The 15972-nt window shown below is 39.2% G+C and overlaps 1 protein-coding gene across 1 annotated transcript; it reads right to left on the bottom strand.

The window, feature by feature from the left end:
* Nucleotides 1–1564: 1564 nt before the first annotated feature.
* LOC134881981 (calpain-1 catalytic subunit-like) lies at nt 1565–13008 on the bottom strand. Its single transcript, XM_063909605.1, has 22 exons — nt 12777–13008; nt 12202–12456; nt 11749–11818; nt 11537–11655; nt 11158–11291; nt 10894–11068; nt 10011–10067; nt 9765–9850; nt 9252–9326; nt 8276–8436; nt 7358–7515; nt 5823–5834; nt 5513–5721; nt 5392–5431; nt 5193–5267; nt 3695–3752; nt 3467–3528; nt 3230–3298; nt 3021–3099; nt 2414–2530; nt 2111–2163; nt 1565–1716 (listed from the first exon to the last, which is right to left on the bottom strand). Exons 2-22 carry the CDS (start codon nt 12436–12438, stop codon nt 1690–1692), a joined length of 2073 nt encoding a protein of 690 aa, XP_063765675.1. The 5' UTR covers nt 12439–12456; nt 12777–13008; the 3' UTR covers nt 1565–1689.
* Between the last annotated feature and the right edge of the window lie 2964 nt (nt 13009–15972).

Genomic DNA, 15972 nt, shown 5'->3' with positions numbered 1-15972 from the left:
GTATTGTCAAGATCTGTCTTTGTTTTCCTGTTTTATTCTGAAAAGTATGCACCCCCCTAGTGATGTCTTCCTGTCTCTGTGTTTTCCCTCCTGTTTGGTTACCTGATTGTGTTAACCTGGTGCTCCTGTGTTTTTCCTCCCTCACCACCTGTCTCTTGTCTTTGTGATTACTCTTGCTGGTATTTAAGTTCTGTTCGTTTTTCAGTATTTGTGAGATCCTTGGTCGAAGTTAAATGTGTTCACTAGGAAGTTCCACTTTGTATGTTTTGTTGTGTAGCCTCAAAATAACGGTATTTTCGGTTAAACCCTGTATCTGTCCTGCATTTGGGTCCTTCCTGCTTTGCTCCCCGACAGAAGGATCTCACCAACGATGGACCCAGCAGGCGACCTTTATGAATAAAAATGACTGTCGATACGCCTCCAGTAGAGAGGAGAGGCAGTCCATCATGCCTACGGCACGCAAAGGAGTAACTTCGAGGCCCTGGTTAAGGGTCGAATACTTTTTGGGTAGTTTTGAGGTCAAAACTGATTACCAGTCTGCTAGCCCCAGGCATACTAGCCCCCCTGCCTGCCACAGTTCCCCACATAGCTCTTACGGAAGACCCTTTTGTTGGATCTTTTCTGGCCTTTGAAAGGTCCCTGGAGCCTCCACAAGCCTTAAAGGCCTCATGGAAGGAAACGCAAGGCCGGGTTACCATCCCTTGCCCCAGCAACCATACTACCATCCGAGCCCCAGTAGCCATGCTTCCGGCTCCAGCCCCCAGACTTACCCCTCCGCAGCCTACGCCCATTTCTCACTCACTGACCTGTATTTCTGTTTGTGCAGTGAATAGTTTGTACCTTGTGCTGTTATCAGCCCCCAGAGGGCAGAAGTGCTACGGTATTCTGTGAACATTTGAGTTTGAGAAAAAGGTTATAACTTTTTCCCGCTCTGGTAGGCGCTACAGAAAACTGTAATCCAGAGCAATCACACTCAGGGGGTTTCACAAAGACAGCAAGCAAACAGCGTCAGCAACACTCTTTTAACATTCACCCAACATCTACAGATATTATACCTTAAATACACTTTTTAATATATAAATATTGTCTTTTTCAAAAAGAACTTGCTGTGCACTGTAATGTCCATCTTCTCATTGATAGACACTGCTCTGATTGTACGCTGGCCTGCTCTGTTGTGATTGGGCAACCGCTTGTTGGTTTAGAGTTTGAGAGGTTTCATACTCCTCAGTGGGCTCTTTGCTGAGTAATCATGTTTTTTTATGCAGTTCAATTTAATAATCACTTTACACAAATAAGTATTAACATTAACATTGAGTTCATTATTGTACCTGTCACTGGACCAACAACACAAAATAAAGGTCTTCTTTTTCTTTAATTTTCTTGAAATGTCTAAACCTAACACTAAGTAAAACTATTTTTTTGCAATAAAATGAATTATCTAACTATTTATACCAGTAATAATAATACACAAGTGATTGGAATTTATATTGGAATTTATATTGGAATTTAATAGGGAGATCTGCTTGGAGATCTGGCTTCAGCCAGACAAAACCCATTCCGACAATTTCACACAATTAATATCTTTATTGTTTGATCCAAGTGATACATGTGTATGTGTAAAAAAACATTTTTTGAAATATCTACTCCTGTAGTTCCTGACAAATTGTTCTGTCCATCTTCCTTGTTGGGTTAAGTGTACATGGAAATGTACATCCACTGCAAATAAAGAACAGACATGTTATTCATGACTGCAACATAAATGCAATAATGCAACTTTAATCATAAACAGAACAGGATCAAAGGGCATGGACACATTGTTGCTATAGTGAATCATTATGAAGTAATTGTTGATTGGTGGCTGCATTATCAGAATTCAAATCAGTTATTGTTATATTGTTGTTTTTTATTCAAAAGATAAAATAAAATAGAATAAGAATAGTGAAACCATCATCTTATAACTTGGTTTCTTCACAAAATTTGAGGTAATAAAATAAGTTGTCTATTTCCACTTAAATTACATTATGTCCATGTCTCATTACCATGGACTTAATTCCTGAGCCTTCCTCAAAAAATCTTACATACTTTCTAAAAGAAGGAAACATTTCATTACCTCCGACTCCTGAAGAGTGATGGCTTGTCCCCCAGACAACTGTTTGAAGATTTCTGTTGAGTAACACACACATCGTAAATCAATTTCATTACCTTATAACCTCACAAGAATGGCGATCTCTTGTACAGCATTATAAGTATACAGCATTTGTTGAAATGCTGTATCTTTCATTGCGTGAGTTTAGGGAATTATTGAATGCATGCTTTGTTGCTGCCTAAATGGCCTGTTCTTAATCCATGTAAAGCACTTTGTGACGTTGTTTTGAAAAGTGCTGTATATAAAAGTTAGTATTATATTACTTACTGAACATGCAGTCGAAGCGGAGGACGAGACTGAGGAAGCTCTCCAGAGTCAGGTGTCCTGCGGAGGCTCCGTAGCGCAGCGCCATCAAACTCAGCATGTCATCCTTGACCTTAATGCCTGTTCAACATACACACAGCAAGATCTAGAGGAGGTTTTGGCATTTACTTATTTTAAGGATATTAGATGTTTTGCATAGGCCGAATTTTCACTCGCACTATTTGACGACACTGAAAAAACTGAAACGTTGTCTTTAATTAAATGTATTATGTCAACAGATAAAATATATTAGGTTCAACTTGATATTAGTGCTTCAAATTAACCTAAAACAATTATGTGGAATCTGTTGACATACTACTTTTAAATAAAGTCAACGTATACATTTTTTTTTACATGTTTGCCTTCTGGCAATTCTTACAATAAATAGCAATTATCATTGACCAAGGGTCAACAATGCAAACCCAAACACTCCTGCACACTGCCCTTTTTCCTGCTTTAATAATAATGTTTCAGTAGAGAGAACTTTATCCAATTATTTATCATCAATAACCGGAGGAAGGTCTATCCATCGAATATATTTTAGAATTCACCAGATAAATGTACTTTGAACCTGAAGCTAGGAAAGCGTTCCTCAGCTCACTCAGTGACAGTGTTCCAGTTCGTGAAACGTCAGTCCGGAAGAAAATGTCCTGGTAAAAGAAAAAACACCACCAATGATCATTCCATATCTGTGTTTAAATGCATATGTCATATGGAATAATGAATAGTCAGTATAGCTATAGAAAACTATTTATTTTTCGTTTAAAACCCTCCTTTTACCTTGTACATGACGACCTTCTTCCACAGACGAACAAATTCCTCCCCATTCAGTTTTCCAGTGATCGATGTCTAACCAAACATTAAGGTATCAAGAGCTGTACATGGTGATACATGTTTAAGCCTTTCCTTTAATATGTGTATTAGAGGCAAATGAACAAAGTATTCATCTTTACTTAATTAATAATTGAAATTGTAACAAAATCAATATCAATGTCATCAAATGCATTAACAGGATACATCCATCAGAGCAACCATGCTCCGACAGGCATCCAAGCTAAAGCCTCCAGATTTCAAGTCTCCTAAAGAAGAAGAGAGGAAAGAAAAAGCATCATTAGGCATGGTTACTTTGGCCTAAACTCTGCATTAGCAGTGCACATTTCACTTAAGATAACGAGAACATGCTGTATATTAATAAGACTCTTGTGTTTTTTATAAAACCTGCTCATAAGATTTCACAGTTCAAACCTTTCAGAATGTTTTTATTCAGAAGACTCTGCAGCTGCTCAGCATCCACCTCTTCGTACTGGAAATGCATAAAATCAAGATTAAATAGACTGATTCAAACTTGTCAACATATTTCATAAGTGAGTATTCTGATAGGCACAAGTAAACTGAACAACATAACATTTGGTTTGCTGCAATCGAAACATTAACACATTTTAAGCCCAAGACTCAAAATGATTGCACGCTAAATCAGCAGGACATGTTAGCCGCTTAGCTGGAGGCCAAATCATTCAGTTGCTTTTGTCGTTGTGGTGCAAATGACATCATACACCATGTCAGCAAAGGAAGTGTACAGTTAGCAGGCGCTTTGACTACACGTATGTTAAAGTTTTGTTCCACAGTCCAGTACCGTTTGTGTCGTAAGCACCTTAAGCTTGCAAGAAGAAAATAACAAAGTGAACGATTGTTTTCAAAAGAGGTTGTAGAAGAAGGTCCCCCGTTACCACCATTTACATAATAGGGGTGGGAATCACCTGGGTCCCCACGATACGATACTATCGCAATACTTAAGCCACGATACGATAGTATAGCGACACAACAATATAACAATATGCTAAGTATTGCGATATGATATATTGCGATATGATATATTGCGATATGATATATTGCGATATGATATATTGCGATATGATATATTGTGATATGATATATTGTGATATGATATATTGTGATATGATATATTGTGATATGATATATTGTGATATGATATATTGTGATATGGTGCATTTCTGATTTTCTTTCTCTGCTGACTCCATCTTTGTTTCTTTGTTCCTGTCAATCCCACTGACTTTACCCATGGCCATGACAGCACGGATAAAAGCTCAGCACCATCCAGTGGATTGAAAAAGCAATTGTTAACAAATTTAATTTGGATTTGCAATATGTATAGTTTATATAATAAAATATCGATACTTGGCGTCCGTTTATCGATACAATATCTGCACGCAAAGTATTGTGATACTATGCTGTATCGATTATTCCCCCCACCCCTAATACTTTGTCTTTAAATGAATACGAAGACAGCCAAATGGCAGCTGGCAAACAATGTAACACCAGCGTCACCAAGTGGAATGGTATTTGCACTAGTTTAATCACGTGTGAGGAACGGCAAGTTGAATGAATAGAACTGTTTGCGCATCTGCGTTACAACAGCTGCCTTTGGTACAATTAAAATGTTTTGGAGTCTTAACACTAATGCCGATGTTGCTCTGTCTCAGCCTACATCCAGCAGACACAAAAAGAAAGGCAGCATTTCAGTCATGTTTCTGTCCACCTGATGAATGGATATGTGGACTGCTAAATCAAAACAGTGAACTGAACACTAACACTAAAATGACAAAAGGGAACTGCAGTAATCACATATTTACTATGTGTATTGTTTAGAAATTCCAAGTAGTAATCAATGACAATTCCATTTTTCTATTTGGTATTAAGCTAGTTAGTGAGAAGAAAATATTACCTTGTCGGAGTTTTGGTGGAAAAAGGATAACTTTTTCTCGTGTTCCTGTTCATTTCTGACCTTTTTGATGTTGTACTTGAAGAAAAAAGGTAAAGTGCAAGAGAGTCATTTACCCCAAATGATATTCATTGAAAGTTATAGTTAAGGAGATAGAATCAGAATAATAAACAACATTAGTATTTATTTATATTTTACACACCCTTTCAGCTGGCTCATCTGGAGGCTCACCGGAATTCTCACTGTCAGCAAAGAATTGGTTTTAGTTGTTTTTATTGTTTAATGTAGAAAGTTGGTCAGTGGTAGTCGAGAGAATGACTTACTAGACCATGGCCTCTGCGTTGGACATGATGGTCAGGATGAAGGAGGCCATCTCATTGGCACTGTAGGTGGACGGTACGATCAGGTACTCGCCAGGCTTCAGCACCAGGAACTCCATCACCTCACGTGCATTCATGTAGGTTTTACTTTGGGCAACAGGTTTGTGGCTGCCGAAGAAAGAGGCCGGGAACTTCCCCTTCTGCGCCTTGTACTGTAGGGATAGATATATAGGGTTAACCTTAACCCTAACGCTAACTCTGCACGATGTGGATGGAGGTTTATGAAGGGATACGGGGAACAAAAATGTCTTACCTTGTCTTTCACCTTGAGGTAAATCAGTAGAGTTCATGTTGGGGAAAGAAAGGAATTCATTAAATATATGGGTGTCAAATATTCAATTCAATTAATTTATTTCTCTAACAAGCATGTGAATTCCCACATAAAAAGCAGACACTCCCCATGTCTTAGATCTACATCACTAACCAACTTGTGTGTAATCGACCAAGACGTACTGCAGCAAGGACATTGACTGTGGTCATTTACTGCAACCCTCCGATTCCTTTGACTTTCTTAAGATTCTCTTATTGTTTCTAAGGGAATACAACTTCTATGGAGGGGGTTAAAATGTTGGCATTGAAGGCAACCCTGTCTTCAAGTATAACAGTCTATTCTGGCATGAAGACATAGGGAAAACTCAACCTGTATAATAAACTATAAATAGCGACACATTAACAAAAGAAATATAAGGGGGCCATCACTATAGGGTAAATAATTAAAATTTGAATAAAACCCATGTCATTATAACTGTGTCTTCAAGTGTGTGTTTTCAAGTTCAGTTTAAATATCTATCTATAAACTATGTTTTATCATTTCTCGTTTTATGTTTGAGTGGACAAGTCTGCTGTTTATCTATCATGGGACCCAGGTTCAAAGTCCTGAGGAAAAGCCATGCCGTCCTAATCTTTTTTTATATGAAATGTCTACTTAACACAAAGTTGTTTTGAAATTTAACGCTGCCATTTTGGCTGGAGTTAATCATGTTTTTCAAATCTCACATCAGTTTGTGAGTAGCCTTGTATTGACACTTACGAGTGAGAAACATGAAGCCCTACTTTATGACAATGGTAAACGGTTAAAGACGCTGCATTTATGAAGCATTTTTGACTTTACGAGCCAGTCAATGCACTTTGCAACAGAAATGACAGTAATACAGGGAAGCCACTTGGTCTTTAAAAGGGACACACTTTCATACACACTGTTCAGTACAGTTATATTGCCCAACCTTCTGATTGGTGGACAGATGATCTACCTATAATACTGAGCCAAAGTTTGATTCAACAGGAATTCATTGTTGGATATCAAGTTGTCACCCGCGAGGGACAAAAGTTCGAGCTCCAGACTGTTTCAGAAATAATGCTTGATGTGGTTTGGAACATAAAATGGCGTTTAGCTGAGTTTCTGCCGGTAGAAACCTCTCTCATCAAACCACATTTTTGACAACTTTTCATTTGTCAACCATTTCTCAATATTATCAGTATTTTCATGTATAATATTTCATACATATCAAAAGGTCAAAAGCCAACTAACCAATAAACCATTAGATAAAATGAGTATATTTTCCAGCAGTGACAGTGTGACCTTTTCTGCCATGTATACCTGGTAAGCCATTTATTGCTGCAGCATTAATTCAAGTAGCCTAAATACAGCATGATGTTAATGCTCGGTGGACTTCAGCAAGACTTCATTGTTGTTTTCACAAACTCAGCTGCCTTCCATATATACTGTATTGTATATCCATACTAATGCTTACACTTTGAAAGCAAAGCAAAGGGAACAACAGTATATACCTCAAATACACAGAGACCAATGTGGAGGTTTTGAACCAGGTGTCTGTTTCTCTTGTCCGGCTTTTGCATGAGAGACACCAGCACATTTTTCTCTCCATTGATCTCCGGACTCTGACCGCCAATCTTGACCCGATACTGTGGATTAGTCCAGTAACTGTCTGCAAGCCAAAGAGAGGATTATTATTTATTTTTATTTGCATGTATCATTTTGTAAATAGTGTGTGATTTGATTTTTTTATCAAAATTAAAATAAAATGTTTTACTGATGAACAAAAAAATGCAGTAGAAAAAAAGGCAAGTGGAAGTTCAAACTGTTTATTTATTACTGAATTTACATTACCTTAACTTGTAGCAACAAAGAAATGTGAACTGTTTGTGTATTCTTTGTCTACATACAAAATTCTGAGTAAAGTTTTCCCATGCAGAACAGAACAGGACTCTTTATTTATCACACACAAATTAAAATTCGACCTCTGCATTTTAACCAATCTAGTGATAGGAGTGGACTTATGTTGTACAGCGCTCAGGGAGCATTGGGGAGGGTCCGGTGCCTTGCTCAAGGGCACCACAGCAGTGCACAGGAGGTGAACTGGGACCTCCTCCATGTAACAGTCCACACCCCCTATTTTGGTCTGTTCTGGGACTTGAAGCGGCCACCCTCTGGTTCCCAAGCAAAGCCCCTATTGACTCAGGTACTGCCGCTCCAGAGTGCTCCAATGCTCTTACATAAAGGTTAGGGTTAGGGCTAAGACTAAGACTAACCCTAGTATTGTTTAGACACTTCCTAGACGAAACAGACTTTAAAAAAACCCAAAGCCAACACTGGCCACTTCCTAGTCCTATAAAGAGTAATCGATCACTTGGTATGGACATTTTATCCAAGCTTGTTAAATGTAAGTCCAGATGTCCTTAGAGTACCTCTATTATTCATGCATCCTCCAGCAGTTGTTCCTGCAACCCATCGACCCTCAGTCATGTAGGACTTCCAGTGACTGGAGGAGTTCCCATCAAGGAAGTCTGGACTCACGGAGCAGATGTCCAGATCTGTGTAGAACTCACAAAGGTCTTCCAGGCTCATCCTGTGGAGATTCATTTGACATACTATATTTAGTCTCTGGATATGATGCTGAAACTAGGACAGTTGAACAGAGTGCCTGTCTACCACTCAACGGCTATTGTGAATTAGTGAGTTTGTAAAACAATGAAAAACAAGCCGGTTTTAAAAGGTGCTTTGAACCTTAAAATATGTCAACAATCCTGTAACATACGACTGTCGTTTCTAATGGCACAGTGACCCAGCCCCTAGGTAAGCTGCAATAGACTTAGACTGTTGGGGCCCTTTCACCTCTCTTCTTCCACTTTTATGTCTTTCTGTATGCTCTTACAGTATATCCAATACATTCTTATTACTACCTCAGCATCAGGGCCTCATTCACAGAGTTTTAGTGCCATTAACCTGACAGGTTGCCGCTACTTATGGTTTTTGTTGGAGACATGAACATGCACCTGTTCTCATGATTTTCTTAATATACAGTATATACGTGCATATTGTCATTTAGATTGTCTAGACTGTACATGTATTATCTTTTTTAATCTATACGCCCAGCCTCAAGGTGTCTTCCATTTTCCCCCATTAATCCTGGGTTTTCTTTGGGAGTTTACCCACTGTAAAGCTCACTGAAACAAATATTTCTAATATTGGTCTAAATAAATTATATTTGACTGATTGAATTAGATTCAAACATAAAATGTGTTGAATTTGCAATGTTGCATAGGTATAATTATATATGTTGTCATTGTGAATATATAATGTTTTAAATACAATCCCTGTTTTGAGTTGCTACTGTATAATGCAGGTGCGTACAAAGGTTTCAACAACATCAAATCAGTTTACCAAAACTCTCCATCATCAGCCACTGAAAGGCACATTTCCCGATCTTTGGAACTCACAGTTTGCCAGAGAGGAGACCTTAAAGAGGAAAAAGATTTTATTGCAGTTGTTGTTTCTAGACAATCAAAGGCATGTTGTTACAGAACCATAATATCTCTCTATTTTCTGCTTATAGTTAAATACAGTAAAAGCCTACGTTTCTGATTGGTTGGCTATTTTTAATATCCAGGACCCAGAATAATATCCATAACTGAAGACCTGTTTAAGTCTTTAATAGGTTACCCTTGGGAATGTACAGGAAAAGAACAAAAATAGACTCCTGGCTCTCAAGCATCTTTACTGAAATACCTTTTTAAGCCTTCTAAATACTACCTATAGGAATATACCAGAAAGGCTATTGCATTGAGTATATTGCAAAAACCCATAGCTGCTGCCAACTTTTATTTATATTATCATTGGAAAACAATCTCAATATGTCTGCAAATCAGAGCAATGTCTCTTTAAAGTTGTTCTCACCGATCGCTCCAGGATCTGTTCCACTCTACTGTGCCCCAGGGGTTCCACAAACGCACCAGGTTTATTGGTTTCCCTCGGCTCATCACCTGAACAATCATAATGGCAGACATTAACAATATTATGTAACATGTGCTCATCAAAATGCATTACATTATTCCAAATCACTTATGCAAAGGTAGTTAATGTTATCTTGTAATATTCATTGGTAATGTTATGTTGTGCAAGGTCTTACGTTTATTTCCTTACCTGTTTCACACCCGTGACAGTGTAGGCATGGCCTTGGACCAATCCATTTGGTAATTCCTTGTTGAAGAGGTTTCCTACAAGCCAAAAACATTCATCATATATTTAGTTACTGTGTTGTAGAGAAGTAAAAAGTTGTGTTTAACTTGACCAGTTGTCTAGAAATGATTTGACTGTGAAGAAGAATTAAAAAAGAAAAGAAAAGAAAGAAGAAAATATCTACTTTCATGTATGTACAGCCAACAGCCATGGCATAAAGAATACAAAAAAAAGCAAGCTAGTCTTGACCATCGATACTGGACCTCAAGATGGCAGCCATTAATTTGAATGAAAAATAATCCTTAAGTGCATAAAATTGCCAAAAAGTGTTGCTTTTCCTCAAGGTACATCACCTAGTGCGTGTGTTTTCTATGCCAAAACCTGTTATAGTTTAGTCTATAGAGTTTACATTGGTATGATGTTATGCAAATAAAAATGCGTATAGGTTCTTCGAATGATTTGCAAATATAAAACAGCTACTGTATGAAAACTTACATCTTATCTTATCATTATACTTTTTTTTACTCCAACGTTGTAATTTTAATTTGACAAAAACATTCGTTATTGAAAAGGAAATCTGTTGATTTCTTTTTAATACACAATAGATTGTTTTCTTCTGACATTACTAACATTTTAAATACTTGTCTAAAAAGAGTTAATGAATATAGTTTTTTGCTGACAAGGTTGACTGGAGCAAGGTAATGAATGAAGAATGACTAAACCCAATTGTTCATGAGATATGAGTAAACATTTGGAACCTATGGCAAAATTGAAATAAAACTTCTGCTACAACATAGATGAATAATATCTGGCCAGTGTTGGTTTTGTGTTCTATATTTGTCCTTACCCCCTGAGCTGTACCACAGCCCATCAGTGTCTTGGTTTGGCCAGCTCTACACATCAGCTCCCACAGGTTTGCGGGGGGGTTTGACAGCTGGATTGACATGTGAAGACCACCTGTGAAGTCCATCATGGCCTCGGAAGGAGTTCCAGCATTCATGTCGGTATAGGAACCACACACTCTAAAAAAACGGATGTAACAATATTGTTACAGATCCTCCAATTCATGCTAAGATAAAAGCTTTTTTGAGAAACTATGTAATTTTCATACTTGGCATAGGCTTTCTCCAGCAAAGCAGGCCAGAACTCATTTTGATCTTTGGAGCGGACAAAGATCAGTCTGCCATCGATTGTTGGTAGCTTGTCATCAATGACGACGTCAACCCATCTTCCAAATCTCCAAAACTGATTGTATAAACCAATATGAAAAGAAAGAAGTAACTATTTAAAGTAAAACATGGCATTGTGTGTGTGTATCATCACTGCAGTTCAGTGTCGATGCATCACTAATTATTTTAGCTTAAATATTCCTTTTACTCATTGCGCATATTTTTGTGCGGCCCATAAGAGTTCGGGAATTGTCATTTAGCACATTTCATTTCAAGAGTTCAATGAAAAAATAATAAACCGTTTGTGCTGTGAGTATTTACCCTGAAGTGGAACATCCCGCAGTATTTCCCATCGAAAGATTGCTCAAGAGGGACGACTTTACAGAGGATGTCATTTTGGAACGTCAGTGCCCCAATAGAGGCTAGAAACCAGCAGTTTCCTGGTTAAAAAATAATATATATATTGAACCAATGAGTTGTTGGGACAAGGAAGCATATTATTAGACAAATGAAGTCAGAAGATATTTCCTTACCAACCTTTCCTTGACCCATGTCAAACCTGGAGATCCCGTCAAGTACAAAGGCTGGATAAGGAGCAATATCCTGAAACAGAGGTAAGGTTGAAAAGTAAACAACGAGTATACATTCATATTTTTATGCAATAAAATGAACAATGATTCTTTATTTAGACAAATTCACATGTGAATATTGCTAAAGTTACATCAATGAATAAATAAAAGTTACATATCAAAACAGTGACTGTTAAAATATTATGATTGGGTGGTGCAGTCCCGTAAATATTAGGTTTTTACACCACAAAACTGTAATCTTAATTATGTTTTGAGAAAAATGTTTATCTCATCGCTTACGTTTTTTACTTGACCTGTCAAACAAACTTTCACACATACTGTAACCCTGAATCTGATTACGCAGTTTTGTTTAAATTCACAACTCAAATTTCTGTTGAGCTCTTCCAAAACACTCACCGCTGGTCTCAGCCACTCCACTCGCTTCAGGTCAGAAGGCTTCAGTATCCCTTCGCCAATAGTTCTCCTGTCAGGGGGAAACATGTTGTCGATGTACCGCACTCCTCGAATGAGGCAGTACTGTTCCAGCTGCTGGTAGTCTTGGTTTAAAAACCTATCAGGGTTGGCAAAGCTACCATAACCATCCCGCTTTTGACGGGCCTCCATAATGTTCAGACACACACCGGGAGGAGGCATTGCTGCAGTGTTCGGGATCTGTTGAATAAAATGGGAAGCAGAACCATTTTGGCATACAATCAGTTTGTATACGCATTTAGGAGATGGGAAAGACAATTAAAAAAAAGACATCAATGCTTAATTGGATCACAGCTTTTTCCTTGACTGTCTAACATCTTACACATTTTTCAGTCAGGTTGAGTTAAACACCCAAACCAACATGCTTAACTTAACATGCTTGATTTCCTGCAGCAAAACACATTGCGCTATAGGCCATAAATCAATAAGCATTAATTTCTTCTTATATATGAAACCTGAAACCCCCAGTTCAAGATATTGTTGGCTTTCGAAGATCTTACCTCAAAGGCAGGAGAGAAAAAGTGGATCTGTAGCTAAAAGCCGGAGAGGTTTGGTCTCCTTTATACAGCCCGTGAACAGATCTTAACTTGGTTATCAATGATTAACACTGACAAACATAGCGTCACATTAAGAGTAGCGGTGAAATTCCACTGCAGGTGTTTACAGAAGTGTAATATTGTGATCAAGGTCCAGTCTTTATTATAGTGCCATTACTGTAAAACATGTATTTACCAGCACACACATCAGCCTATTAGATGCAGCCTTTTCCTCACCTTTTGACTTGATAAGATCCACTAAATTAAACAAAAAAATAAACAAAATGCTGGTACGCTGGTTACTGACCCACAGACAGGACAAGACGAACTGGCACAAGACAGGGGGAGACAGGACTATTTAAACATGAGGTAACAGGTAACAGGTGGAAACAATCAGGGACCTGGAACGAGACACAGAAGGTGAGTACCGAAATAAAACAAGAAGTGGGAGACTAGACAAAAATGACTAAACAAAACATAAAACATGACCAACCATAGACCTGGGGCATGATGACCCAAACAAAACACTTGACAAGACTAACATTTTTGACAAGACACAATTGGTTAAACATAATGGCCTATTTCAGAATCATATAAATTATTTTACCTACTTTGTATCCTGCTGCTGGATATCTGAACCTACACTTATATGTCAGTGTGTGGTTATAAGTTGATTTATATTTTTTTGATTGTTATTCATTTCAGTCTGTGAAGTAACTATAAACTGTTACCTAAAAGCTATCAGAAAATGTAAATGAGTAAAGAGTACAACACTGACTTCCAAAATGTTGTGGATTGGAATTAGAAAGGAGCATTAAATACATAAGACAGCTTGTACTTTAACTTGATAGTAGATAAAAGTGGAAAAATCTGTATATGGAGATTTCTGTGAAGCTGCCTTTGTGTCCTCAAGGGATGGAGGAGTCTCTCACTATATTCCTGTGATTGTAGTTGGTACTTACTGTGTTAAAACAAATACAGGAAATGTTATCTAGGTTCACATTAATTTCTTTGACATATGCCGTCAAAACCAAGCAACTTGTTTGACTGCATTAGTTAAGTTTGCTTGACTGTCCATTACACTGAAGGGCAAAACTCTCATTGCCAATTAAAACAAAGCAATGAGTTTAACGATATATTAAAAGAGCATTGTTAGCAATATTTAAATTCTTTTATTTTAGCAAAAAAAATTTATGAAATAAAATATAATCTTATCTCCTGCTGTGTCACATTTCGATACACCTCCACAGAAGTAACATGGAAGGTGTTATCAGTACTGATAGCACAGTTAATACAATAAAGGTGGTTAATATTTGAACCTGTATTTATTTATCATGAGAATTGTCCCCATTGTCCCCACTGCCTGGAAATGGCCCTGTCACCTCTCACACCGCCACCCAGCCCCCAACTATCGGCTCACAGACATTTTTCACACCAGCCTCTGATTCTTCTCCCCCCCGCAACCCCCCAACCCGCTGACGGCACCTTGTCCCTCACAACCAACCAGGTGAGGAGGGAGCTGCAGAGGTGTAAGGCACAGAAGGCAGCTGGTCCCGATGGCATCAGCTCGAGGATCCTGAAATCCTGCGCGGACGAGCTGTGTGGGAGTTTCTGTTCAACCTGAGCCTGAAGCAAGGGAGGGTACCACTACTGTTGAAGACGTCCTGTGTGGTACCCGTGCCAAAGACCCCCCCCCCCCCCACACACACACACACACCAGTGAACATCCAGGTAGTGGACATAGAGATTGTGAAATCCTTCAAGTACCTGGATGTTCATCTGAACAAGAAACTGGACTTGTCCGACAACTCTGCTGCTCTCTACAAGAAGGGACAGAGCAGACTATTTCTGACTGACTGAGGTCTTTTGGAATGCCGGGGTTACTCCTTCAGACCTTCTTTGACTCTGTGGTGGCATCAGCCACCTTCTATGGTGTGGTCTGCTGGGGCTGCAGCATCATGCTGACAGGAAGAGACTGAATAGATGGATAAGGAAGGCCAGCTCTGTCCTGGGGAGTCCTCTGGACACTGTGGAGTTGGTGGGAGACAGGAGAATGGCAGCCAAGCTGTCCTCCCTCCTGGACAATGTGTCCCAACCCCTCCAGGATACCCTGTCCGCACTGTGCAGCTCCTTCAGTGACAGACTGCTGCACCCACGGTGTCTCAGGGAGAGATATCGCATGTCGTGGCACATTTTCGTTCAATGTTTTTTTAAAACTGTGCCACATAAACAGGGTTCGGCTTCTTGACTCACACATGTACAAATAAAGCTCCGCATGCGCTGATCTCTTTTGCCTTCCTTTGGCTGATTTATTTTCCTTTTCGACAAGTTAAACAAACAAATAAACAACAACTATAAGTGTAAGTGTATACCGTGAGGTCGAAGACTGTCCCGATTCCCCGTTTTCGAGGCTCAGTCCCACCTCTTCCTTTTATTATTGTTCCCATCCTCTGCCATCCAATGGAAAACATCATAAATGCTTCTCTTGCCTCTGGTGTGGTACAATCAAGCTTTAAAATGGCAGCAGTCATCCCCACTCTCAAAAAGCCAGGTTCTGACCCAGACGACCCCAACAACTACCGTCCAATCTCCAACCTCCCTTTCCTCAGCAAATCTTGGAAAGAGCAGTGGCTGCCCAGCTTCAACATCACCTGTCCCACCATGAGCTCTTCGAACCCCTCCAATCTGGTTTTAGAACCCACCATAGCACTGAGACAGCCCTCATCAAAATCACTAATGACCTTCTGCTTGCTGCCGACAATGACCTCATCTCCATCTTCATCGTGCTTGACCTTTCTGCAGCTTTTGATACAGTCTCCCATACCATCCTTCACCACCGCCTCTCTGAGCCCACCGGGCTCAGTGGTTCAGCACTGTCCTGGTTCCGGTCCTACCTCACAGACTCGAAACAATTCATCACCCTAAATGGCTCCAACTCTCATACAGCACCCGTCAACCATGGCGTGCCCCAGGGCTCTGTGCTAGGTCCTCTGCTGTTCAATATTTGCATGCTACCCCTAGGTCATATCCTCCGTAAACATGGACTCAACTTCCACTGCTACGCCAATGGTACCCAACTCTATATCAGTACAAACCTCCTCCCAGCTCCCACCCTCACAACTTGTCAACTGCCTGCAGTAACTCAAATCATGAATGACCA

This window comes from Eleginops maclovinus, chromosome 19, assembly GCF_036324505.1.
Source record: "Eleginops maclovinus isolate JMC-PN-2008 ecotype Puerto Natales chromosome 19, JC_Emac_rtc_rv5, whole genome shotgun sequence".
In the NCBI taxonomy this organism is placed as follows: domain Eukaryota; kingdom Metazoa; phylum Chordata; class Actinopteri; order Perciformes; family Eleginopidae; genus Eleginops; species Eleginops maclovinus.
Note: the sequence above shows the minus strand (reverse complement) of the source record. Positions and strands in the feature narration are given on the sequence as shown.